Source organism: Macrotis lagotis, chromosome 5 (genome assembly GCF_037893015.1).
Source record: "Macrotis lagotis isolate mMagLag1 chromosome 5, bilby.v1.9.chrom.fasta, whole genome shotgun sequence".
Taxonomy (NCBI): domain Eukaryota; kingdom Metazoa; phylum Chordata; class Mammalia; order Peramelemorphia; family Peramelidae; genus Macrotis; species Macrotis lagotis.
This window is the reverse complement of record NC_133662.1, coordinates 128,921,035-128,947,479: the sequence shown is the minus strand read 5'-3', so window position 1 is coordinate 128,947,479 and position 26,445 is coordinate 128,921,035. Positions and strand designations below refer to the sequence as shown.

Below are 26,445 nucleotides of genomic sequence, written 5' to 3'. Positions count from 1 at the left end.
GTACTGTCTTGTTGATATATATATATAGTTGGTTGAGTTCTTATAAATGCCACCCACAGATGGTCTCTCAACTGCACTTTCAGATGTTAGATATTTCATAAGTTCTATTTGAAAGTAAAACAACATTGATTATATTCAGCAAGTCCAACAGCACATGATCAATCTTTACTATATGCTCCATGAAAACATCTTTAACTATTCTAAAAGTATTTTAATGCATTTAAACCTGTTTAATATGCAATTAACATGTAAAGTTCATATTTTTCAAGTAAAACTTAATCATCCTGTAAAACTACCTTTGAATTATTATAAGGATGAAGAGGATCTGAACTTGAATACATTTCTTTCCATGCTATTTCAATTGTTAGCAGGCTCCATGAAGGATTCTTTTTGCAAACAAATGAAATGTGAAACAAAAGCAATATGGAAAAAGACATTATGGTTCATTATAGGAACTCAGAAACTTTATGGTAAGGAAATCATATGAGGGAGGAAAAATAAAGATAAATAACAAAAAATTTAAAAGGGATATGGTGGAAGTGATTATTTGTAGTCAGAGTTTTAAACTCTTGTACCTAGGGCAAATACAAATGGAAGAGTAGAGGGTGGCATGACCTTGTGGCACTGGCCCTAGCTGCAGTTGCCCTAGGAAAGAAGATGGCCTGTTTCCCAAAGAATCAGGTATATGTTGCTATGAATCAGCCAAAGGTCCCCAAACTCTCTTCTCTTGGAAGAATTCAATGTGGAGAATACCACAATGATGACAGATTAGGAACATCAATGGATGAAGGAACAATTTTGGGGAATAGCACATTATCTCCCATTAGATGTTCATAGTATGGGGCAAAGCCCCACTTTCTGTGCACTAGCTATTTCCCTATTTGTAAGGATTTTAGGACTAAGGGATTATTGTGACAATGATTCCCTATGACAACAGGATATAAGAGAAGAAGAAACTGCATTTTTTCAGCATGGAATTGTAAATCATCCAATTGATAGGTTTATCAAACAAATGACTGAATAATTGTGAAATATCTACTTTATATTTGTTCTGTTTTGTAAAATAAGAATTCTAGGTCAGTCTTCCTCTAGGAATATAATAATTTTTTTTAATTTCAGTGGATTACATAAAATTGAGGGGTTTCTTGAATTGAATGAGAAAGAAAACATGATTTTATTTTTCTTTTCATTAACTTTAAACTGAAATATAGTACTCCTTCAGGTATTTAAAAACACCTTGAAAAGGGGTCCGTTTTCTTCAACATACTACTGAAAGGCTTCCATGACAATATAAAAAGTTCAAGAACTCCTGCTCTAGGATGTCTGTGCTGTTTTGTCTAACTTTCAGCTTGGCTTCCTAAATTTTTGGTAACATTTAGGTAAAAATAAATTGCACTTGATTCATTAAATAAGGAAAGAGAAAAAATCATGAATAAAAAATTGAGGATTTATGTTCCCATACAAGAATTTTTAAATGCCTTTACATGATTTATTTTAAGACCTTTAAATATATATGCATATGTAACATATAAATATACATATATATGAATGTATTAGATACCAACCTAATAACTATATATCTGTCACCAGAGCTGAAAAAAAGGCCACAATGAACTCATGAAAGTATTATTCAAATTGATTAAATGGATAATTTAATAAGATCAATGATCTTATTTTTTTTCCATAAATTTAATAAGGTAACTGACAGCATCAATAATGGATAGCAAGATGACCTATTGTTCAAGCCCTCCCTTCCCTCATTCTGGTTATGTGACTCTGAGCAAATCATATTGTCTTAGTGTACTAAGCATACTCTAAAATCATAAACTGCTGAGGGGGCTCCTGATTAGTACTGGTAAAGGGAGTTCTTCACCAGAAACTCCCTTGCTCTGATAAAATCATAGGCCTAACTAAAAAAATGCATAAGGCAGTTTTTAACAGCAAAACTCATCTTTAAATATTTCTGTATGGAACTCAACATGTGAAATAATACTCCATGTCCTACATATTAGTTATCATACATCAAGGATACACTGATGACATGACCCTACCCATAGTCCTTCAATCTCTGTAGGCATGTCAATGGCTGACAGTAAAGAGGATTATATATATCTGGCAAAAGTCATGTTCACTCTCCCTTTGCAAGGGCCAAGATGAAGGGAACTGTCAAAATATATCAGAAGAGAGAAAACACAAAGAAGCAGAATCAAGACAGGGAAGAGAAACAGTGGGAGTCAGGAGATGAAAAAAGATTCTCATCAACCAATACTCTCACATTCTTGCCAAGGCCACAACCTATTACAGTAGGATCCATGGCAAGCGCAGGCTGAGGCTAGCCATATGGTCTAATCACTTGTCTCCCCTCACCTCTTAAACTTATTCAGGTTGTTCAGCTCCATAGAGATGAAGGCTGCTCTGTTTGTTTTGAGCTGGGGAACTATCTTGTCCAAGGTAGTAGGAGTCTTTCCTCAAGGTGTACTTGCAGGAATTGATATGTTCCTTCATTTGGACCTTATCAGATCATTTCTTGAGAAAACTATGACTTCTGAACTGTGAAAACAAGTAGTAACTGAAGAGGTAGTCTCTCTTAGTCAGAGGGAATCAGTGTTGATAAGACCGGGTTTTAGACTAAATTAATTTGGCTTTCATCTAAGTTGTAGTTTTGAAATCTACTAGCCTCTCTATTTATGAAAATATTTAAATTCAGCTCAATTTTAGAACTCTAATAACTATAGGAATGCTCAACCTGAGATTCATACTCAAGAGATATATAGATAGATTTCAGTGAGGAGTGAGACAGACCTTTGAACTTATAGGAGAAAAAGATGATGTCTTTATTTCCATGAGCATCTAATTGAAATTTAACCTTTCCTTCAGTTATGAATGCAAGCAGCAAATCTTTATTCTGAAAAGAGGTTCATAGCCTCCACCAGACTGTCAAAGGAATCCTACACACACTCACACACACACACACACACACACACACACACACACACAGTTAAGAACCCTTGAATTAATATTTTGGGAAGAATTAAGTACCTTCAAAGCATGACTCTGAAGCCATATGTGGTCATAATTTTTTTTCTTTTTTTTCTCTGTAGAAGTTGACAATAGAAACACTGTGCTTTCTTAAGAGAATATAGACTTACTGCTTTATCTCTTAAAAAGAGAAATGTTTGTTCTCAGGGATCCTCTTAAATTAGCAATAATCAAGGAATACTATTTTTTATGATCCATTCAAATCAAATTGAGTTCTTTTTTTATTTTTAGGTTTTTTTGGTAAGGCAAATGGGATTAAGTGGCTTGCCCAAGGCCACACAGCTAGGTAATTTATTAAGTGTCTGAGGCCAGATTTGAACTCAGGTACTCCTGACTCCAGGGCTAGTGCTCTATCCACTATGCCAATTGAGTTCTTTAAGTCCTTTCATGTTCTAATCATTTTCTGGAAAAAAAAATATAAAACCTTTCCAAATGATCCTTTGAGCACTTTCCAAGTGAGCAGTTCTTTGAAATAAAATGAACTGTTTCTTTCCCTTGCAGTATTGCATGTGGGATGAAACAAAAATACATCTCTATCCTACAGTGTTATTATATACATTTATTTGTGTATATGGTCAGAGAAGATAATAGAAGGATGAAATTAGGCCTGGAAGAAAATTAGTGTCATTTTCCATGCTGCATCCAACTAAAAATGTGTAGAATCTGTTTTTTTGACTTAGAAAATTAAACATGAATCTAGAATTATGAGATATTGTTCTAGGCTCCCTTACATTGGATCAATGACAAGAACAATTCCCCACCTGAGGAGGAAAAACATTAGATAAAAGAACAAAAGTACTTATAAGTCTTGATACCTATATCAAACAATGCAAAGAACAAGCTAAACTTCTCTGGTGTGGACAAATGGAATAGAAGGATAGAAAGTCAGGAATGTACTCTTTTAGGTCTACTGGTATATGACAGCTCTTACTAAGAATTTAAGTTAGGATAATAGAATGGAAAGTCAGAATGAGCATTAGATTATCATTTAATACATTCTAATTTTGGAGGAAGTAGACATAAATTTACCTGTGTTATGTATAAATTCCCACTGCTGTATTGTTAGTGTTTATTTATTTCTTTTATCTTTGTCAGACCAAGAATAAAAAAGCCCAATTAATATGTAATGATTTTTCATACAATCCATAGAAATTTAAGAGTTGAAAGAGAATATAAGGATTATAGAGTTCAATGTTCTAACCACTGAATTGCCTTGTATAGTATCTCTAGCACTGGTATATAGAATCTTTGCTGGCAGACCTTCAGTGATGAGAAAAGTCACTATTGTCCATTCTAGTTTTGCAGAAATTATTAGAACATTCTTCCTTTATTGATCAGAATACTACCTCCTTGTAACTTCCTTTTATTGGTCCCAGTTTTATCATCTGGGACTGAGCAGAACAAGTCTAATCTCTCTCTATTGTGATAGACCTTGAAGACAGAAACCAAGGCACCCTCCCCCTCAAAAACAGTTCCCCAGGTTTTTTCCCCTAGTCTGAGCATATCCATTTTGAGCATTCTTAAACTCTGATGATGACTACTAAAAGTTTCAATTATGTTGCCTATTGAATGCATCAAACAATTTCTTGTTGAAGTTAAAATTAATTTGGGACTTTTGTAAACTTCTAAAACTTTGAAGATACTGAAAAAGGCAGTGAAATACAAATATTCAGATTTCTGCATTTAAATTTTCAATTGTTGAATTTTATTGAACAGAAGTGCATTCTTCCTCAGTAATCAACAATGATTTAAAATTTTTCTTAATAACTGAGAAATTACAATTATTTGATTTTTTAAAGGATACAATAAACAATGATCTATTTCAAAAAAGCTGCACAATACATTTCAAAACTCATCAAATTTACCAAATAACCTCTTTGACCATAGGATCCAATATTGATGAGAATTAAAGGAAGGAAACAATACCCAAATTTTTTAAAATGCCTTACACAAGCATTCCATGTAATATTAATTTAACATCTGTGGTTCTAATTTAAACATATTCTGAAAATTTGTAAAGTGAGATGCCATACACTTAAATGATTCATTCTCCACTGGTTACTGTTTAGCAATTTGTAGGAAATAAAATAAACTTTCTGCTCTGTCCCTGAGCAAGAGTCCTCTAGCCCTTTCTCTAAAGACAAAAACAGGTGTTCCCAATTATCTATTGACCCTGATTACCATAATGTTCTAAAAATAACAGTTCACATAATCATTTAATATTTACTGCAACATACTGCATACCATACAGAACAGAGAGAAAAAATTTCTCACCTAACAATCTTAGAGTTCAGAGACTATATGCAAAGAAATTTATAAAAATACTGTGAGTAGGTCAGAAAGAGTGATTTGGCTTCTGAAATTTTTTAAATCAGTTTCATTTCTTGCTTAGTCTTCCATTTTGTTTTTGTTTTTTTTTAATTTGACAATTCTTTTTTTTCGTAGTTTCAATCACTTCATTCTGGAAGTAGCTTAGGAGGATGTATTTAATAAGACTTTTAAGAAGATAATTGGAAATTAGAATGGGTACAGTGTAGAAAAAGGCACAACAGTGGAAATAAAAGGGGGGAAGAATGATGCTTGCTAAGGTTGCAGGAGAAAAGAAGGCAAATGCCAACTCAAGAGTTACAATTTGTCATGCTATGGCTTAATGTGTGAGAAACAGTGTGGTTAAAAGGAGAAAGGATTGTGGAAACAAAAAAAAGTAAGTGAGAATTGAAGGAGAATAAAAATGAGAAGAGAAAGGAGAAGTCAAAATGAGACTTTTGAATATCATAGTCCATAAAATGTCAGGAAAATGATTTGGAAAGTAATTTGGAGTATATTTATCTTTTGGAATCAGCATTATCCTGGATAATGTTTAATTGAACATATTAGAGCTTCAACAAATTTCTAGTTCCATTAACATATTTGCTAATAATTTTTATATTTTGAATTGTTCCACCTTAAAGATTCTTACACACTTGAAAACTTTAAAAAGTAACTAAAATTTTCAGGTCAATCTTAGATGAGATGGGGAATGATCTCCCTTTCCCTCCCTCAATGAATTATGAATGTATGGTCAGATAATGATCACATGACTTTCCTTTTGGTGGGAAATAAGATTGTGAGCTTCCTGAAATGTCTTTTTTTTCCTTGTTGGGGGTATATAAAAGGATTAATAATCAACATTGGTTTTCTGCGATTCTAAGCTCTGACATAATAGTTGTCATTTTTCTGAGATTCTTCTCAAGAAAATATTCCTTTGTGAGGACTCTCTACACCAAAGAGAAATTTTAATCAAGGATTTCATTGTTACCAAAGTGCAAAAAATAATTTATCCTTTTAAAAGGTCACTAAGAACCCTGAAACATTGTGTTGCAACAGAATATCATTTACCCATTGAGGATGCTGAATATAGTAAATAAAAGATCACAGATTTAGACCTCAAAGGTATACTGGAGAACAATAAATGTAACCCTCTCATTTTACAGATAAAAAACTGAGGCACAGAGTGGTTTAAGGGATTTTTCCAAGGTCTTAAAACTATTATTTGAGGTGGGATTTTTAACCAAGGCCTTACTGATATAACTTCTTACTAATATAAGTTTTTAATGATATACCACACTCATATATAATTTAACTGTAATAACTTCAATAAGAAATTTACTAAAGAGCCATTATTGAGTCTGCCTTTGATTCAGAGAGGATGTTATACACAATTTAAAAATTCGTTAAGCAAGATTTTGCCAAGTATAAAGTATCATACAATGTAAATATCACTTCAATGTTATACACAATTATTAAGTGTACTTATCTATTGCATGTGTTTCTCCACAGATATCAAATTTCTGTGTATTTTATCCACTCACTCTTCCATCATCTTTCTAAATTAATAGTGGAAAACAAAAATGTTACTATTTTTAAGGAAGAAATGAATCAGTCACAGAAAATTAATGAGCTTCTCTTCCACACTAATATATAATTTTATTGTAATAACTTCAATAAGACATTTACCAAAGAGCCATTATTGAATTGTCTTTGATTCAGGGAAAAGGATATTATTGGTTCAGGAAGATAGGCATTGACCACTATTTCAGTCAATACACTTGCTTAGAGAATTTTTTTAATGTGCATAATATTCTTTCAGTACTGACTGAAATAGTCCTCAGTGCCTTTCTTCTTGAAGCTAATGTTTAGTTTTAAAAGTGATTTCTGCCACTGAAAAACAAAAACAAGAACAACTTCATATCTACTTAATATGATTTGGTTTCCCTTCAGTAGAATAAGCAACTCAAGTGCAAAGAAAGAAAAGCCTCTCATCTGTCCACTTTTCAGCTTTCTCAATGCATCTGTAATTTTTCTACGTACAATTCCAGAAGAATAAACTAATTGTGGTCTACAGGAAAATACCCCACTATATTCAGGGACTTAATATTGATCCAATAAACTGACACCTTAACACATTTTTTTAACTGGACTGTGATCTCATTAGCATAAGGAATTCTGGGTAACAAAATTTCTTTCTCCAATGAAGATTATTACCTGATCTGAAACATATATTCTTAGAGATGTGTCAGGGGCATTGAGAAGTTAAATAGCTCGCCCAGGATCATACAGGCATTATGTCTCCAAAGGAAAACTTAAGCTCACGTTATTTGGTGTCAGATATCTGCTCTCTATCTACAATGACCCATTGTCTCTATAAACTTATATTCTGACAAATTGAACAGGAAGAAGAAAATGGATTTAGGATTCATAAGGAAGCCAGAAAATCTACTAAAAACATTTTAGATAAGCATATTTATTCCATATTATTTTGACCCTTTAACACATAAAATGGATCTCTTTGAGTCTCCATGACTAGCATAACACTCTGAAAACCCATGGACTGTAGCCAAAAAATTCTCAAGTGACAAGTTTCTCATCCAGGCTAAATAAATGTACATATATCTATGTATTGATATATACATATATATACATACATATATACTTACACATATAGCATATAATTCAGTGTTTTATTATGTAATTTATTCCTACAGAGAGGCATATTTAACTTGCATTTTTATCTTTTGTATTCTCTTTTTTTGGAGATGTAGTCATTTTTGTCAATTAATTTCATGTGAAAAATCAGAAATGCTGATTAGAGGATATTTAGCTAAAAAGTTTCTCTACCACTTCAGCTTCTTTTCTTTAAAATAGAACTTTTAAAGGCTTTTCAAACTTTCCTTTAGAGAAATATATTTATGTTTTGAATAATTTAGAAATTCTCCAAGCATTATGAGGCAAATATTTCCTTCCACAGGAAAGCAGCTATACAGACCAATTATTCCATATTCTTATACACAGTTTTAAAAAATAAAATCATTCCTTCCTTTTCATATCACTCTTTAAAAAATTCCTTTGACATGAACTTACTTCATATAATGCAATTTAGCACTAATAACTCCTAATAAAAAAATCATAACACAATTAAATAGTAGTTTGAAAGAAGTTTCACTGTTTAAAAATTGATTTATTTTATTAAGTATTTCTCCATATATATCCTAAGATAAAGCAAAAAATGCATATATTATCTATCTAGAACTGAATATCAAAATCTAATCTATCATGGTATGCACTGGGAGATGTAATGACTTCAAGGACTACTTTAAAACATTTTTACTTAACTTTAAACCAATCTGTCTCTGGTTTAAAAAAATTCTGATTGGGATATCACAGTTTGGATACATTCTTACATCAGCAAAATAAGAACATTTCAAATTACAAGATGGAAAATAAATGTCTTAGACTGTGTGCCTAATAATCTATGTCCACTGGAAATTTTCAAGATTGACTGATGTAACCATTTTCAAAAAAATTGGTGAAATGTTTAAGTTTTTCTTGCACTTCCTTGCCTAAAAAAGGAAAGATCTCTTTAGTAATGAAAGTTAATAATAATAATATTAATAATTAACATATCTATCTCTCTATTACTTACTGTGTTCCATGCACTGTGCTAAGAATTTTATAATTATGTAATTATATGATCCTACAACAACCCTGAGAGATAGGTGCTATTATTATCTTAATTTTACAGCTGAGGAAATTGAGTTTAAGTGACTTGCTCAGCAGTTCATATAGTAATTATCTGAGATTAGAACCAAGCTATGTATTTATCTAGTTTATCATCCATCTATCTAACTTTCTCTCTGTCTCTCTGTCTCTCTTTATCTCTCATTTTACTACTCTCTCCATTCTCTCTCTCTCTCTCTCTCTCTCTCTCTCTCTCTCTCTCTCTCTCTCTCTCTCTCTCTTTCTCTCTAGATTTGAACTCAGATCTTCCTGACCTAAGCCTAGTGCCCTATCCACTGTACCTCCTAAATCCAGCTCAGATTTCCCCAGAATAAAATATGATCTATTTAGTTTATTTTAGTTTAGTTCATGGTATTCCACAATTTGACCACAACCTATCTTTCCAGACAGTTGGTATTACCTCCTTTCATGCCAGCTACGCCCCCAAACCTGCTGCCTCGACTTTCATACTATCTTTTTACTTCCAAGAATGACACTACTCAATCTATACATCTGGAGTTTACTCCTTCCTCTTTCTTGTTTTTCAGAATCCTTAGACTCAATCTAAGTACCACCTCTTCTGCTAGACCTACCTTGATTCTCTGAAATAGTTGACCTGTTTTTAATTGGGTTGGGAAACTGTTTTACTTTGTATCATCAAGATAGTTCAATTGGCACATAGGTGATCTCAGTCAATCATTGCAGAAATATTTGTTTAATCCAACGACTATGTGCATGTGCATTAAACACATATTTACATATATATATGCCTTATTCAAAAAAGTAAATATATAGCGCAGAAGTTGTCTGACTTATTTTTAATTATTTAAACAAAATCATGAGAATGTCCTGCATTAAAACAATATGGGGGGGGGAGGCTGGCCCTCAGGTCTGAGCCCTCCACACTAATATAATTCTCAACTTAGAGAAATATCATTAAATATACTTGTTAACCAAAAAAAATATAAAGATAGTATGTATAATAATCACAAAACATTGAATATTTTTAAAGCACTTAGAAAGGGTCTAGCACATAACAGTTGCTTAATAAGTGTATATTCCCTCTCAAACTAATGCATCCCCCAACTAATGCAACGAATACATATGCAATCCCTATGGTGAGGGTTGAGGATAATGTGGTAAGAGAGGTTAATTAGTCAACCATTAGTTTTGTGAAAAATAAAAAGGAGGTTTTCGTGGATCTGAAAGTTCCATATGGACCAAAAATATAACTTGAATCCAAAAATGCTAATATCATTTAAACAGTATTAATAGATATAAAATGTCCAAGAAAAAAAAAGATGATAGTCCCCTTGACCTCTGTCCTAATCAGCGAACACCCACAATATAATTTTCATTCTGGTAACCACATTTTTCGTGAAGACATTGACACATTTGATTCTAGGATGTCAAGGGAGTTCACAATTGTACCATAAAAGGATCAGTTAAAGAGATTTTCAATATTTAACCTGGAGAAAAGAAAATTTAGGAAAATAATAAAAATCAGAGGAATTATTATAATACTACCCTTGGCCCAAGAGTCAGAACAAGGCATACCAATTTAAATTTCAGAGAGATATATTCCTATTTTTTAACCAGTATGAAATTATATTAATAAAGAAGTTCTGTGTGAGGAACTTCTGTTTTCAACTTACAGCCTTAGAGAGTTTCCTTTCTGAAAAGACAGTAAAGGTGATTTGTATAGGGTCCCACATTTACTCTTATGTCTAATGTGGGATTTGAATCCAGATCTTCCTGACTGCAAAATAAAGAAATTATTGATTATGCCTTCTACCTCACTTTCAAACAAATATAACAAGTAATTTCTATACAATTAACTGTCCAAACTTAAACTGGACTAAATCTGGTAGTAGTGACTGATGACATCATAGGGAATCTTTAAGCAGAAGCTAGATGGAGATTTAAAAGCTATGTGATAGAATTTATTCTTCAGGGAAAAGTTCTGTTAACAAGAGTGTGTGGGGACAGCTAGGTGGCAAAGTGGATAGAGCACTGTCCCTGGAGTCAGGAGGACCTGAGTTCAAATCCAGCCTCAGACACTTAATAATTGACTAGTTGTGGACCTTGGGCATATTGCCTTAAATAAAACTAAAAAAAAAAACAAACAAGTTTGTGTGTGTGTGTGTGTGAGAGAGAGAGAGATCAAAACTCTTCAGCAAATCTGAAATTTTATGTGTTGATGACTGTCATTGATTCCCATCTTCTATCTGTTTTATTTGACAAAAACTTTTTTAACCTCATATATCTCCATACGCATAATTTGTCATTCAGTTGTTTTAGTCATATGTATAACTCTTCATGACCCCATTTGAGATTTTCTTGGCAAAGTTACTGGAATGGTTTGTCAATTCCTTCTCTAGTTTATTTTACAGATAAGGAAAATGAGGCAAACAGGGGTGACTTGTTCAAGGTCACACAGCTAGTTAAGTTTCTGAATTCAGGAAGAATCCTAACTCCAGTCTCAGTTCTGTATCTATTGCATCCTTCTTGCTGCCTATATTCAAATAAGTAAATACTATTAAAGCATGTTACCTTGAAATATTGAGTGATTTTGAGATTCTAAGAAAATACTGAACTTATAATTCAATAATGACACTATAAATCAAAGAGCTAGCTTAGTATTTTTTCCTTCATGGCAAATAAATTTTGGCGAAGTTTTTAGCATAGGAACAGAATGTTCAAAAGCACTATTGACTAAGAAGAAGAGATTTTTTTAATTTAATCTCAACAATGTTCAGCATTCAGATGTTTCCTCAAAGTGAATATTTTTCTAGTCTATGCTTAATAAGATAGGTAACAGGTAGGGTGCTAGCAGTGAATAGTCAGTTGTGGAATCAGGAAGATCTGATTTAAATTCTTTATACTGAGCCATGATAGTTGTGTGAATATGGACAATTCATTTCATTTCTCACTGCTGATCAACTCTTGAAGACGATAAGTAACAGAAAAAGTAGCTGTCTTGAATTGGTGATGTAGGTTTCTGCATAGTTAATTCCCTATGACATCACATGTCCAGATCCTCCCAATAAACTGCCAATTGTCTCACATGAATTTAATAACTTGATAAACTAATTGGAAACATTTAAATTTCTTACCAAATTTCCTTCACTTTTCCCTACATGAAGACATACAGCATTTTCATTATGTTAACAGATTTAGAAGTTATAAATGTATACAAAGAGAATTAAAAAACAGCATTAACCAAAGAGAATATTTTGATTTTCAGTAAAATAGGAAGAATTTGTGCATGTGATGTTATTTTATTATCAATATTCTTTCATATAACTTGTGATAATTCAAATTCCCCTCCTTCAAGACCTTTAAAAAGTATATGGTACAAAAAGTTAAATGTTTCTCAAGGACAGATTTATTGTTGTTCAAAACGTTTCCTTTTGAGATGGTTTTCAATTCACTATAGGAAGATTAAAACAATGCTTTATTACATAATAATAACCTTTAAAAATATACCAGAAATTTCAAATACTTCATTCAAACCATTTTGCCCTGTGGATGATTTTTAGAGATAAATCATCAGAGTTAACTTTCAGGTTATGAAAATTTGCTTTTCCAGAAGACCAGTTAAAGAAGCATTTTCACATGAAGATTTATAGGAAAAATCATTGGTGCCTTTATCTACACTTGCTTAAAAATCTATGTAAAGAGAGAAAAGGACTATTAATTTTTATTTCTTAAACTTTCCTCTTTGAAATTTTTTTTCATTTAACATGAGATTTGGCTTTTTAATAACTCTTAACAAAGGACCATTTTGAACCCAAAGATAAAATGCTCTGTAGCTGAAGTGCACAAAGAAAAGTCTAGATGGTTGTTTCCTTTCCAGATTTCAAATGTTTTCAGTTTCAGGTCTATTCCATAGAGACAGAATATGCTCCATTAAGAGAGTGAAAATAGGAGTTCCTACACCAGTTTTATTACAACTTTAAAGAGGCACTTTTTTAGATTTTTTTTTAGAATATGAAAAACTTTCATTCTTCTGAATAGTATTGACAGATATGTGTAAAAAACAATGACAAAATGAGAAGAGAAGTTATTTATTTTTTCTTTAACCAGCTGCCAATAAAGCAACTTAAGTTTGACAAGATAGAGGAAATGGAGAAGTGAGAGGGAAGAGAAGAAGAAATAGGTTGCTGACCTTTATTCCAAACCAAATGTAGTGAAGTTCTTTCAAGTACACACATCTTCAGTCACAAGACCACCACATAAGGCTTGGCACTGCCCTTGAAACTGAGAGACAGTTTCAGTGGAGTAAACAGTCTAATAACAATAACCAATTACAAACAACTTTTTTTCTTTAAATGAAGATACGGATGCTAATTAAAAGGAATTAAGTTTGACAGTTGGTACACAAAGACATGTCACAGAAAAGTCACTCAAAGGACTTCCAAACAAATTGCTATTTAGGCAATACTGAGAAAAGGAGTCAAAAAGTTGAATGTACATCTCTTAATTAAGCAACTTCAAAAAGGTGATTGACCCATGACCTTAGTTTTTGAATCACCTAAACAAAGTATTTTCAAGAGGCATCACTATTATACTTCCTCCATTCATTTTCAGATGTTTTAAGTAATAGAATCAATTATCATTTTTGTCCATGCCATGCTCATGCAGCAGTGCAACACTGCATTTTTTCCAAAGTGGGAAAAGGGGAATAACATTTGAACTTGAAATATATGTGAAGATTTACCATTCTGTTTACTTTTTCTTAGGTCCATTTCAAAACTTCAGTGCACTGTTGCTGCATGATAAGGAGAGGTAACTTGGAAGTATGCTTTCTGGAGCTGAAAAGGTCACCTCTGATTTAAAGCTAAGCCATAGATAGTCTGTCACAGGAAAACCCATACAAAAATCATTAGAAGTTGACTCTATTTAGCTTGTTATTGTTGTTTTCTCCGTCCCAAACTATGACTGGAAAGTATGACTTGCAGTCTTATAGCGAATTGTGTAGAATATGAAGCCTAAGACTCCAAATTGTATGCCACATATACAAACATGTAAAAACATAGACATTCAGGGTCACTTAGCAATACAATCATTAAATAAGAAATGGAGAGTCCAAGATCCTTTATTTCCAAATAATTTTAAGCAATAAATTATTAGCAAGTTGAGCTGAATACTTGATACAGTAAGTGCTTTTTTCTGTCACTGAAGAGAAATCCACTTTTTAAAAATTATTATTAATTCAGATTTACTAGAAATTTCTTAATGTACTTTGAATTGTACCAGTTAGTATACTGGTATTCTTTTTATTCTCAAGATATTCTTAAATACTTTTAAAATAGACTAATATACCAAGATATCATGATCTGAAATAATCCATGCAAATTGATTAAATGATCAAATATGAAAAGGAAAGCTGCATCTATCTTTTCCTGTTTGGGCTACAGGTTCTGTTATATATTTCAAATACTCATCCAGATGTTCAACTTAGGTTAGATTTGAGAAAGGAAATATTAAGTGTATAAATCTTTAAGAGGAAGCAATAAAAATTTTATTGCTTCCAATTTCCATTAATTTGCTGAATTAATATCTTTCTCTTCATCCCAAAACATATAGTTTTCATCCATTAAGGCCCAAATGCAAAAAAAAAAAAAGATAGGGCCTTTGATTCTTTTCCCTGATAATAGGAATTTAAACCAAAAGAAAATATTGCCACCATATTGGAAGAGTTCTGTTTAAATGGTGAACCCCAAAGCTACTTTTAGTCTTTATCAACCACCCTAGCTTTGGTGATTTAGCTATAACTCTGAGTTCAATCTATCCATTCATTCCTGTCCTTCCTACATAAAGACTCGAGTGGATGATAGAAATCTAACATTGGTCAATTTGAGAAAAACTCAGTTGATGAATGTCGTTAAATCTATATCAAGATCTATTCCTCTGAGGTAAAAAGGATTTCAGCAATATGGCACAAGTTCAAGACTATAATACAGACAAAATTAGTATGCCCTTAAGCAGCAGTGAGTCTGTTTCACTACACCTGTTTTACATTGACCTTTAGTTGAAGTAGGTTTCAGTAGTATCTCATATGACAATCTATAACATCTCTAAGCATACTGAACAACTATCATGGAGTGTATGGATCCTTAATTAGTGGGCCTCTTACCTCTTTAGAACTCAGTATATATATATATATATATATATATATATATATATATATATATATATATATATATATATATATATATATGTATATATATGTATGTATGTATGTATTTTTTTAAATCAACCAGTTCTTCTCATGATTCAGAAATTAGCCCCTTGTCTGCTAGTGAAAAGTGTTGTGTTTAAAATTAGTTGTCAAAACATTTGGCTTGTATGAGTTCCCTTACTCTTGTATGAAGAAATTTGAGGAAATGTTCTCCAAGTATACATGAAAGAATACAGTGGAGGATTGAGTAAAGAACAAATTGTGAAGATAGAGGAGTCTACACTGTTTTTTAATTCTACATCTTAACTGAAAGGAAATGCTACTTCCCAATGCCCAGAGACTCAAACCTAAAACAGTTCAAAAGTTAAATTTGCTTGTTCAGCTGTAATCTTTTCTCTTGATAATACAAGGTCAGTTAGGGTCTCAGGGCATGGCTCCTGTGAAATAATTCCTAGATAGGAATTATGTTTGCAATAATAGCATTTCCCATAATGTTCTATTCCCTTTTCCCATGAAGAAATGTATTAACATACTGAAAGAGAATCTCAGAGGACAAAGATGAAGCAGTCACTATGATAGCTGCAATATGGCTTCATAGGAAATAGGGCTACATTTCATTAACTTTGATCTTTTCCATGTATATTTTACCCCTTTGGTTACAGTGTGGTGTAGTGTGTGAGTGTAGATGGGTGTGTCTGTCTGTCTGACTCTGAGAATGTGTGTGTCTGTGTGTGTGTGAGAGAGAGAGTGAGAGAGTGAGTGAGAGAGAGAGACAGAGAGAGAGAGAGAGAGAGAGAGAGAGAGAGAGAGAGAGGAGAGAGAGAGAGAGAGAGAGAGAGAGAGAGAGAGAGAGAGAGAGAGAGAGAGAGACTGAAGAGTCATCCTTTTCCAAACTACAGTGCTATCAAGTCTAACAAAATTGAAGTGGAGCTTACATTGTATTTACAAACAAGTTGGCACTTACAGAATAAATTATTGATTTAAAAAAAAATCCAGCCCAGGATACCTATATTTTAGGCACACTGGGAAAACCTGCTGCCTTATTACATTATGCTACATTAATATGAATAAATAGATTCCCAGCTGGTACATTCTTCCCCAATGGTTTGCTTCTTGCTGAAAGGAAGTACCTTCCATTACAATGTATTGGTGATGTTAATAGGTTCTTAGTCCAGAGAAAGTAAAGGCTGCATGTTTTCTTCCTCATTTTTATCCATACGTTTTAGCACTGCAGGATCCACTACTGACTGAGACCTGTAAATAAGTAGATAGATAGATAGATAGATAGATAGATAGATAGATAGATAGATAGATAGATAGGTAGATAGGTAGATAGATGTTAGGTAGATAGATGTTAGGTAGATATAAATAGATTAAAAAATAAATGGATAAATGGAACAGTTAATTAATTAAACTACAATCAACTGAATTATCCACATTACAATTTCCCAGCACATCTGTTGCTTTCAAGATACTGATAGTATAATTAAGCAAATGATGTTCTTCACTGACACCACTCTCTGTCATTTCTTTGTTTTAATTCCTTCATGAAGCTAAGATAACCACCCACTCCCTAATCAAGGAATTATTATTGTGGATATGAAATAAAAGAGAAAAAGAGATGCATGAAAAAGAGATGAATAGCAACTCAAATTAGGCTAATGCAAAAAAGGCAATGCTATCACTCACCTCCATCAGGATATATATTTTTGTCATTTTATTCCTAGTTCTATAGGACAGTTCTAGAATTAAATCTATCTGGAGCATGGAGTGTTGAGTATAAAGTGGTCCTTACACATATGAGACAATTTGGGGAAGCTGTCCATCTTCCAGATCCTTTTTTATAGTTAGATGAGACTTGATTACAATTTTTTAAATATTATGAATTCTCAGGATAAACAAAACCTGGAGATGAAATGTCATTGCAGTATTAGTGGAGTAGAATTAAATGCAAGAAGAAAGATTGGAAGGAGTCCAGTGTAAAAGTCTTTAAATGTTAAACAATGAAGAAACATTTTATTTAATCTTGGTGATAAGAGGGAGCCACTGGAACCTATGTTTTAGGAAAATCATCCAGGCAACTGATTAAAGTATGAATTGGAGTGAGGAGAGAGTTAAATCAAGAAAATCAATTAGAAAGCTATGGATATAATCCAGGCAAGTAAAATTAAAGGCCTGAAAGGGGATAAATAAGAAAGATGATAGCAAGATATGTCAAGATTTGTTAAACAATTGTATGTGTGCTGTCAATGCAAAAGAAGAATCAAGGATAACATCAAAATTGCAAAATAATCAAAACAAAAGACAAGATTACTTGTCTCAAGAATTCTATAAAGCAAATAAAGTCTAAATTTTTTCCTTATTATCCATAAATGTGTATATTTAAAATGTTACTGTATACATATCCATTAAGATCAGATATCAAAAGATGAATACAATATTGCATTGAATTCCCAAATGGAACATGTAATGACAATAAAACTAAAATATACAGTGAATTTGCTTCTTGAAATTTTTTTCAAATTGTAAATTTTTTTTAAATTGAAAGTTTTAATTATTTAAAAGTAACCAGTATATCTTCTAGTTTAAATAATATCATTTTATTATTGAAGAAGCAAATAATTTAAACTAATCTGTAGTAGGTGAGAATTATACTTCAGTTTATCACTAAGAATCAATCTGAAATTAGTAAGGAGAAAAGCCAATGAAACATGTTGGTGTGTGGCAGAAAATTGCCTCCTTAATAACTATAGCATCAGCAAAGCAGCTGCCCTTTTCAAATTCTACCCATAATGATTTTTTTTCTCCCTGCCATTATACCAGTCAATTGGATATTGCTGTGAAAATATGCTTCTTAGCAGACATCATTAATTTCAGATGGAAAAAAATTATAAGCTAAAATACAGGCTAATGATTTAAAAAAAAAAAAGCAGAGAGCATAGCCATTTATAACCCGAAATCCAAACAAACCACCAAACCACTCCTCCAAAATGAATTAGATAATTAAGTGAACTGATTCAACTCTGACACTTAATTGTATGTAAATAGGTTTTGAAAGCAGGATGGAAGACTCAAAAAATAAAGGAAAAGTGGATAGTTATTATTCCTAACTCATTTTTACTATTTCCTCTCAATAGCAAATAGAAAGTTGTCTCTTACTTAGGAAAGGGAAGGAAGAATTAGGTAAGGTGACTACATAGAACATGGAACCCCTGTAAGAAAGAAATGGTGTGGGGCAGTTAGATGGCACAGTGGATAGAGATCTTGTCCTGGAGTCAGGAGGATCCAACCCCAGATACTTCATATTTATTAGCTATATGATCTTGGACAAGACACAACCCCCACAAAAATAAGAAAAAAAGAGAAAGAAATAATTCTTAGTTCAAGGTCTGGCACATAATAGACATTTAATTTATTTTTTAATGTTTAAAGCATTTAATGTTTAAAGATTAAAAGATTAAAGACTATTTACCTGTATTAAAAATTCATAAATAAAAATCCTTAAAGAAACAAGCAAACAATTTAAACTAGACCCTTTAAAAAACAGGACATAATAGTTTCTTCTAGTATTGTTCAATTGACTAGTGGTTAGTAAATCAGTTAGAAAGATGAGTTCAAATTCTGCTTCTTGGAAGTCCCTTGATCTCGCAGTTGTAAAACTATCTACTCTACATATTTGTAAATATACATATATATATATATATATATATATATATATGTATATGTACATGTATACACACCTTTATTTATATGTGTTTGTGCATACACATACCATATATACCCACACCCTGATTTCTTTATGAATGGAATATAAACTTCTTGACAATAGGAGTTGCTTCATTTATTTGTTTTTGTTTTTGTTTTTGCAAGGCAATGGGGACTTGCCCAAGGTCACACAGCTAGGTAATTAGTAAGTATCTGAAGTCAAATTTGAACTCAGGTCCTCCTGACCCCAGGGCCAGTGTTCTATCCACTGTTCTACCTAGCCACACACCCCTAATTATTTATTTTTGTAATCTGAATCCCTGACATCTAGTATAGAACCTGGTATATAGTGGCACTTTTTAAATGCTTATTGATTGAATAGTTTCTTGGTAGCTTTCGATTGCCTATGATGGCAAGAGTTTCAAATTTAGAGTTCCTTATCCTAGACTATGGATACCCATTCAGAATTGTTAACTACTATTCAACTAGATCTCTGTCATTAACAAAAGGACCCTCTCCACCAGCAAGAAATGACTGTAGTAATTTACTGTTTGATAAATTCAAAGAGTTCAGCTTCTGGAATAAGAATTTACTCCAATAGAAACTGCTGGAAAACTGGAAGATAATATGGCAGAAATAGGATTAAGCCAATTTCTCACTCCTTATACCAAGATAAGGTCAAAATGGGTGCAGGATTTAGACATAAAAGACAATATCATAAACAAATTAGGAGGACCAGGAATAGTTTACTTGTCAGATCTATGGAAAGGGAAGCAGTTTATGATCAAAGAAGAGATAGAGAATATTGTAAAAAAACTGGATAATTTTGATTACATTAAATTAAAAAGGTTTTGCACAGAAATGTGCAATGGAAAGAATCTGTGACAATTTGTATAAATGAAAATTGTCTCTCACTGATCTTCTGAGATCTAATAAGCAAAGTGTGAATCACAGATGAATGAACTATTTTTCATCTAATAATAATAACTTGAATTTTGTTAATAATTTAAGATTTGCAAATAATTTTTTATACACTTTTCAATTTGATTCTCACAATAGCTCTATGAGATATGTAATATACCCCCATGTTAGAAAAGAGACACAGCTGGCTTGTATGACTTGTATACAGTCATACTCTTAGGGAAATAGATTGGGCAGGATCACACCAGCTCTTCTTTACTCAAAGTCTAATGTTCTATACACTGTCACACTATCTGCATATCACCTTAGACTAACTCAAGTGGAAAACGAGGTAGAAATAACTACTTTTATATACCATTTTGGAGTATTCATGGAATTTGTCTCAAAGTAGGAAAAAAATATATTACAAACTAAGATATTCATCTTTCCAAAGAGAATATCCTCAATGTACAGTGGGACTTCCATATGACAAATACACAAACACATACATATACACCCATCCAAACTGAAGCAAAAAATCTCCTTACAATGCATAATTGAAATTTTAATTTAAAAATATTACCCCACACTTATTTCCAACATACCTCTTCATGGACTTTGGAGATAGCTCTTTCTCCACTTCTTTCACTGGCATATTATAGGAGTCCACATTGTACTCACTATCATCATCATATTCATGGTCTAGCAGCGTTCTTGCCCATGTCCCCATGTCATAGGGGGGTAACATTCCTCCAAATTCAGAAGGTAGAATCTCTGGATGAATTAGTTGATGCAGGCTGTTCAGGTTATTTCCATGCAGAAATATCTATATTTATAAGAATGGGGGGGGAAGGGTCATCCAAACCACAACTCATAAGAGAAAGAGAACTACATTAACTAAAAAAGAATAACAATGCTGTGACAATGATTTTTCAGAGGTACTATTAGGAAGATGAAGTCATACCTTGCCTAAGCTGTGTTAATATATATAGATATAGATATAGATATAGATAGAGATAGAGATAGAGATAGAGATATAGATAGAGATAGAGATAGAGATAGAGATAGAGATAGAGATAGAGAGAGAGAGAGAGAGAGAGAGAGAGAGAGAGAGAGAGAGAGAGAGATAGATAGATATAGATAGATATGTATGTATTATTCTGATCTGAGAAAATCTGTCTCATAAACAAATCCATAGACTAACCCTACATTTATTGTGATCATTTGCATGATAAACCCTGCTGATCTTTGGTGAAAATGAACTACTTCACAAAGGACTCAGCAACTAGACTTTACCAACCCACATAATTAAGAATGTAAGTTGACAATGGTATAAAGGTTTTCTTCTGGCTGCTACTAAAATTATCTTAGCCCAAGCAGTCCTAAATGCTGTTCTACAATATAAAAAGAGAGATAGAATCAAAATCTAATATTTGTGAATTCCCTTAAAATGGAAAACATCTTGAATCAAAGAAATCTGATCACTCTAAAGTTTCCAGGTACTCCTCTACTACAGATTTCCATGCCATATTCCAAATAGATGAAATATAAGTCTTTAAAGACATTCCCATAGACATGGAAATCTGAAGTCATCCACATTCTCAATATTGTCCCCATACCACTACCATTCTCCAAGATTGCTATAATCTTCAATTCTTCCTCTTCTCAGTGATATGACCCTGCCCCAGACCCATTGGCCCTCATCATCGTTGAGACAGTATCTGATTAAACATTGTCCCTATTTGAAAGTGAAATACAAAAATTAATTTCCAAAAGATGAAATGTAAAATAAATGAAATGCTTATCTTTAGATGTTTAGGAATTAGTTTATATTTCGTATATTTTGTAGAGTCACAATTTTAAATATAATTTTATAAAAGGGAAAAAAAGATCATCTACTGCCTTCTTAAAATTCACTAAAGGTTAAATTACAAATCTGAAATGCAAAAAAATAATATTTTAGATAATTTGGTCCAGTGTGTAACTCTATTAACTAATTCTATTTACAAATGATCACTAAAAATGCATTTCAACTATTCTTCTGTTAAATTTGTTTATAATATGCAAACTTTTCCAAAATTAAACCTTTTAAAAATACATTTCATGGCTTGCATCTTAATATCAGGAAAGATTTAGTAATAAGCTTCATATTCTAACATCTGAAGAGCAAATATTTGGAATATTTTAGAGAGCTAATATTTGGATATTTTGAACTTTCCATTTGCTTACTAGCATATATGAAAATAATAGGTGATATAACACACAATTACATCCTTACATGAAGTTTTCCAGATCAAACAAGTTTTAATAGAATTCTAAAGTTCTGATCTCTTTTTTGAGCTTGGACTAGTACCTGGTTCTTTCACCTAGATCTCCTACTTCCCTGACTGTTTCGACAATGAAATGAACAAGAAGCTCTTCATATTTAGAGCTGTTTCTATAAAGTATAAACAAATTGAATTGCAAGAACATATTTAAAACCACAAAAAATCAGGTTTATCTGAAATGAAAAAAAATTGACTTTGGAATATTTTATTTGAAAATTAGAAAATGATTTCCTCAATTCTAGATTCTCTTTTAGAATCAACTGTAGTGTAAAATTTCTGTCATCAAGAAAAGTATTAGAGTAATTGCAAGAGCATTCATTAGATCTTAATACTTGAATGGATGCTAGCGCTACTCAAATCCCCACTTCTTTTCTTTCTAAGAGTAAATATGAAGTGAGAAGTTATACTTCAACACAATACATAAGTGGTATATCTGTGTGTATGAACAAGCACACATAAATATGAATTGTGAACGGCTTCAGAACAATACATAAGCAATATATGTGTGTCTATACATGTAACACGTATAGATACAGAACTATATTTTTGACACATATATATTTGTATGCTTGAACACATGTCTATGATAAGCTAAAGGAAGCTAGATGGCTCAAGGGATAGAGGGCTAGGTCTAGAGTCAGGAAGATGTAAGTTAAATCTAGCTTCAGACACTTACAAGCTGTATGACCCTGGGCAAGTCATTTAACCTCTGCTCTCTTTAATTCACTGGAGAAGAAAATGGCAAACTATTCCAGTATGTTTGACAAATAAACTCTATGGATAGTATGGTCCAAAGGGTCAAAAGAGACAGACATGACTGAATGACTGGACAACCAATTGAAAGGTTTTTCTCTCTCTGCTATTAATGTAGAGAGGGAAAAAAAGATGAAAGAAGTATTCCTAACATAGTGAATAATCCCTAATAATTCCCAATAATATCTAAAGGAATTAATTTTCTTTTTTAAAAAATTATTTAACTCTATTTTCACAGTTATTCAATCAATTCCTTAAATAATTATGATATATATTATAAGATTCTGATTGTAGCAAATACTATTCTCTATATCAGCATTTCTAATAATGTACTATTGATAATAATAATACCATTTATATAGCATTTTGAGATTTATAAAGATATATATATACATATATGCATATATGTGTATGTATATATATAATATATATACACACACATACATTCTCATTTAATTCCTATAATAGCTCTCTGAAATTGGTTATGCTAGAATCTAAATTTTACAAGTAGAAAAATTGAGAATGAAAGAGTTTGGTAATTGGAAGATCACCTAAATATTAAGTGACCAAGAAAAGATTTGAATATGTCTTTACTGACTCCAAATACCATGCTCCGCCCAATGCTCAGTTGGATTGTATATTTTAACTTTCAAATGACCAGCACTTTTAAAATTACATGGAACAAGGGCATCTTGTTGGGGCAGTGGATAGAACACCGGCCCTGGAGTCAGGAGGATATGAGTTCAAATCTTCAGACACTTAATAATTCCTAGCTGTGTGACCTTGGGCAAGTCACTTAACCTCATTGCCTTGCAAAAAAACAAACAAAAAAAGTACATGGAACTTTGATATCCATGATTACACTAAAACACTGTTAGTACTCAAGAAAAGAATATATTACATTCAATTTTACCATATTCTATTAACCAAAAGACTGGATACCCATAAGTACCACTGTCAGAGATCACAAAGTATAATTGATTATGCCAAGTCGTATGTACTCTAGGAAAATAAACAAACAACTAGTATAATAATGAATATTCACTATACTTCATTTTACTTTGAGTAGACCAATCACAATATGGTGAATTAAATTATATTTTTAAAATGTAAATATCAGCAAGTTGAAAAGAAATACCAGGATAGGAATCAAGATCCCTAGAGCTGAATCTGGCCTCTCCTATAGGTAAGCTGTGAAAGTCACTTAAACTTATTCTCTGTGTCAATTTTCTCATCTATACAGGTTGGACTAAAACAACTTTAACAAACTTTCTAGCACTAATATGTCATGATTTTGCTAAAATCTTAGAACATGAAAGATATTCTGTTTGATTGGAATTGAGTTATGGTTTTTGAAATAATATTTATAGAAGTGTGTTTTCCTATCTTTTAGAATACAGGAGAGCTATTTTTTGAAATGTTACTTATATATACAAATTCTTCAGTGTGAATATGTGAGCCTAAGGCACAAAGAAAGAATCCTAAAAATATTCATTTATACATATATAAATAATTATAGATTTCATATTAGCCTATTTATTGCTAAATTCATATTATGCAATTCACAGAATTAACAATATTAGCAAAGAAAAATATTAAAAATACCCTTTTGCGTGTCTTCTCCTTTAGGAAAGGCCGTATGACAGTATACAGGGCATGGATGTACCAAGGCTGATTGACAAAATGAATTCCTCCAAATCGAGCTGGAAAACTGTCCTGCAGTATTATACAAAACAAATCCGAAGCATTTTTTTAATCATTCAAAGAAGGTTAAGTAATTCAGTTCACCAAATATCTATTAAACAATTGTGATGAGCATAGGCTCTACTGAGGGATGGGGTCACAGACAACAAAAGAAATGTTGCTTTTCCTTTGGTGCTTATATTCTTCTGAAAAGAAGATGTATATTCTAGACAAATTTAATTCCTTCTGAAGTAGAGTTCTGCCTATGAAGAGAGAAGAGGTAAGAAATTCACCTTACTGAGCATTGCCACTATCAATTTGCTATAAAAGATATCAAAAAAGCATCCTCAAAATCAAATAAACTGTTGTAAATTTCCAAAGTTCCAGAAATGTGGCAATTTAAAACCTAAAGCTCCTAAGCAATTAGTCATCATAAGTAATTAAGCAAAAATTAAAAAAAAATTGAAGGTTGCCAAGTAGTTCTACTATGATGTTTGTGTTACTTTGTTTTATTTTCCCTTAAAATATCAATTTTATCTCCAATATAAGGAGTCTGTTACATATTAAGCACCTGATGTGCATTTTAGAAGTTTTCTTTTCCCTATTTCAAGCTTAAAAATCAAAACATTATAACAGTATTTTTACAGTGTGCACATAAAATTTAAAAACTAGAACAATTTTAAGGGCTTTGAAAACAAATATGTGTTTGTAACTGAAAACATATTTTGCATTCTTCTAAAGCAATCATTGTGATAATTTGATATAATATCCAAATATAAGGCTATGTATACCCTTTGATTCAATTATATCACTAAGTCTGCTCCCCCAAAAAAGATTTTTTTTAAAAAAAGGACCTATAAGTACAAAAATATTTATGAATAGCTCTTCTGAGAGTTCAAAAGATTAGAAATTAACAAATTGTGGGAAATGATAATCATGGAATACTATTTTGCTATAACAAATAATGAGCAGAATGATTTCAGAAAAACCTAGAAAGACTAATAGAAAATGATGCTAAGTGAACTAGGTAGAACCAGGAAATCATTATATATATAGTAACAACAATATTGTATTTTAATTAACCATAAATAACTTAGCTATTCTCAGCAGTATGAGAATATAAGACACTTCCAAAGAACTTATGGTGAAAAATGCTATCCACCTCCAGAGAAGGAACTGATGAGGTGTGAATGCAGATCAAAGCATACTCTTTTAAACATTATTTTTCTTGTGTTTTCTTTTCACTTTTTTCAGTCTGTTTTATTTTGCAACATGATTAATGTAGAAATATGTTTTGTATGACTGTACTTATAATCTATATCGAAGTATTTGCCTTCTCAAGAGAGAGGGAGGAAACTTGGAAATCAAAAATTATGATAAATAAATGTTAAAAATGGCTTTACATATAAATAGCAAAAAATAAAATAAGAGCATTCTTTAAAAAATAAAACATTTCTTTGTATTATATATGTATGTATGTATGTGTATTTATACATCAGACATACAATGTGACCAAATTGACAGCTTATAGAAGCAATTCTTCACTTTAGCTAGAATGACTATGACCTAGGGCAGAGGAAACATTTTTTACTCATCATCCAAAGAGGAGGTTTGAAATGCATTCTGCAAAATACCAAAAGAATCATTGAGCCTATTGTAATAGCCCATAGATAGTCACTATTTTCTTTAAATACTTTGAGACTTGTGTGGCTGACTCTTAAAAATTCAATACCTCATAGCTAAACAGGGTCTTATTTTCCCTGACAGTTTTTTCACAGACTTGGTCCAGAGGAATTTCTTTTAGATAATCACACT

General features: G+C 32.0%; 2 protein-coding genes across 2 annotated transcripts in view; one reads left to right on the top strand and one right to left on the bottom strand.

The window, feature by feature from the left end:
• Positions 1–26,445, top strand: part of LOC141489371 (uncharacterized) — a 794,154-nt gene that overhangs the window by 638,757 nt on the left and 128,952 nt on the right. The window lies entirely within an intron of this gene.
• CLVS2 (clavesin 2) overlaps positions 16,429–26,445 on the bottom strand; it is a 90,230-nt gene continuing 80,213 nt past the window's right edge. Inside the window, exons 3-5 of the mRNA XM_074190244.1 lie at positions 24,553–24,663; positions 20,473–20,693; positions 16,429–16,516 (exon numbers count right to left, since the gene is read on the bottom strand). Of these exons, the coding sequence (XP_074046345.1) occupies positions 16,429–16,516; positions 20,473–20,693; positions 24,553–24,663 (420 nt within the window). The remainder of the gene's footprint in view (positions 16,517–20,472; positions 20,694–24,552; positions 24,664–26,445) is intronic.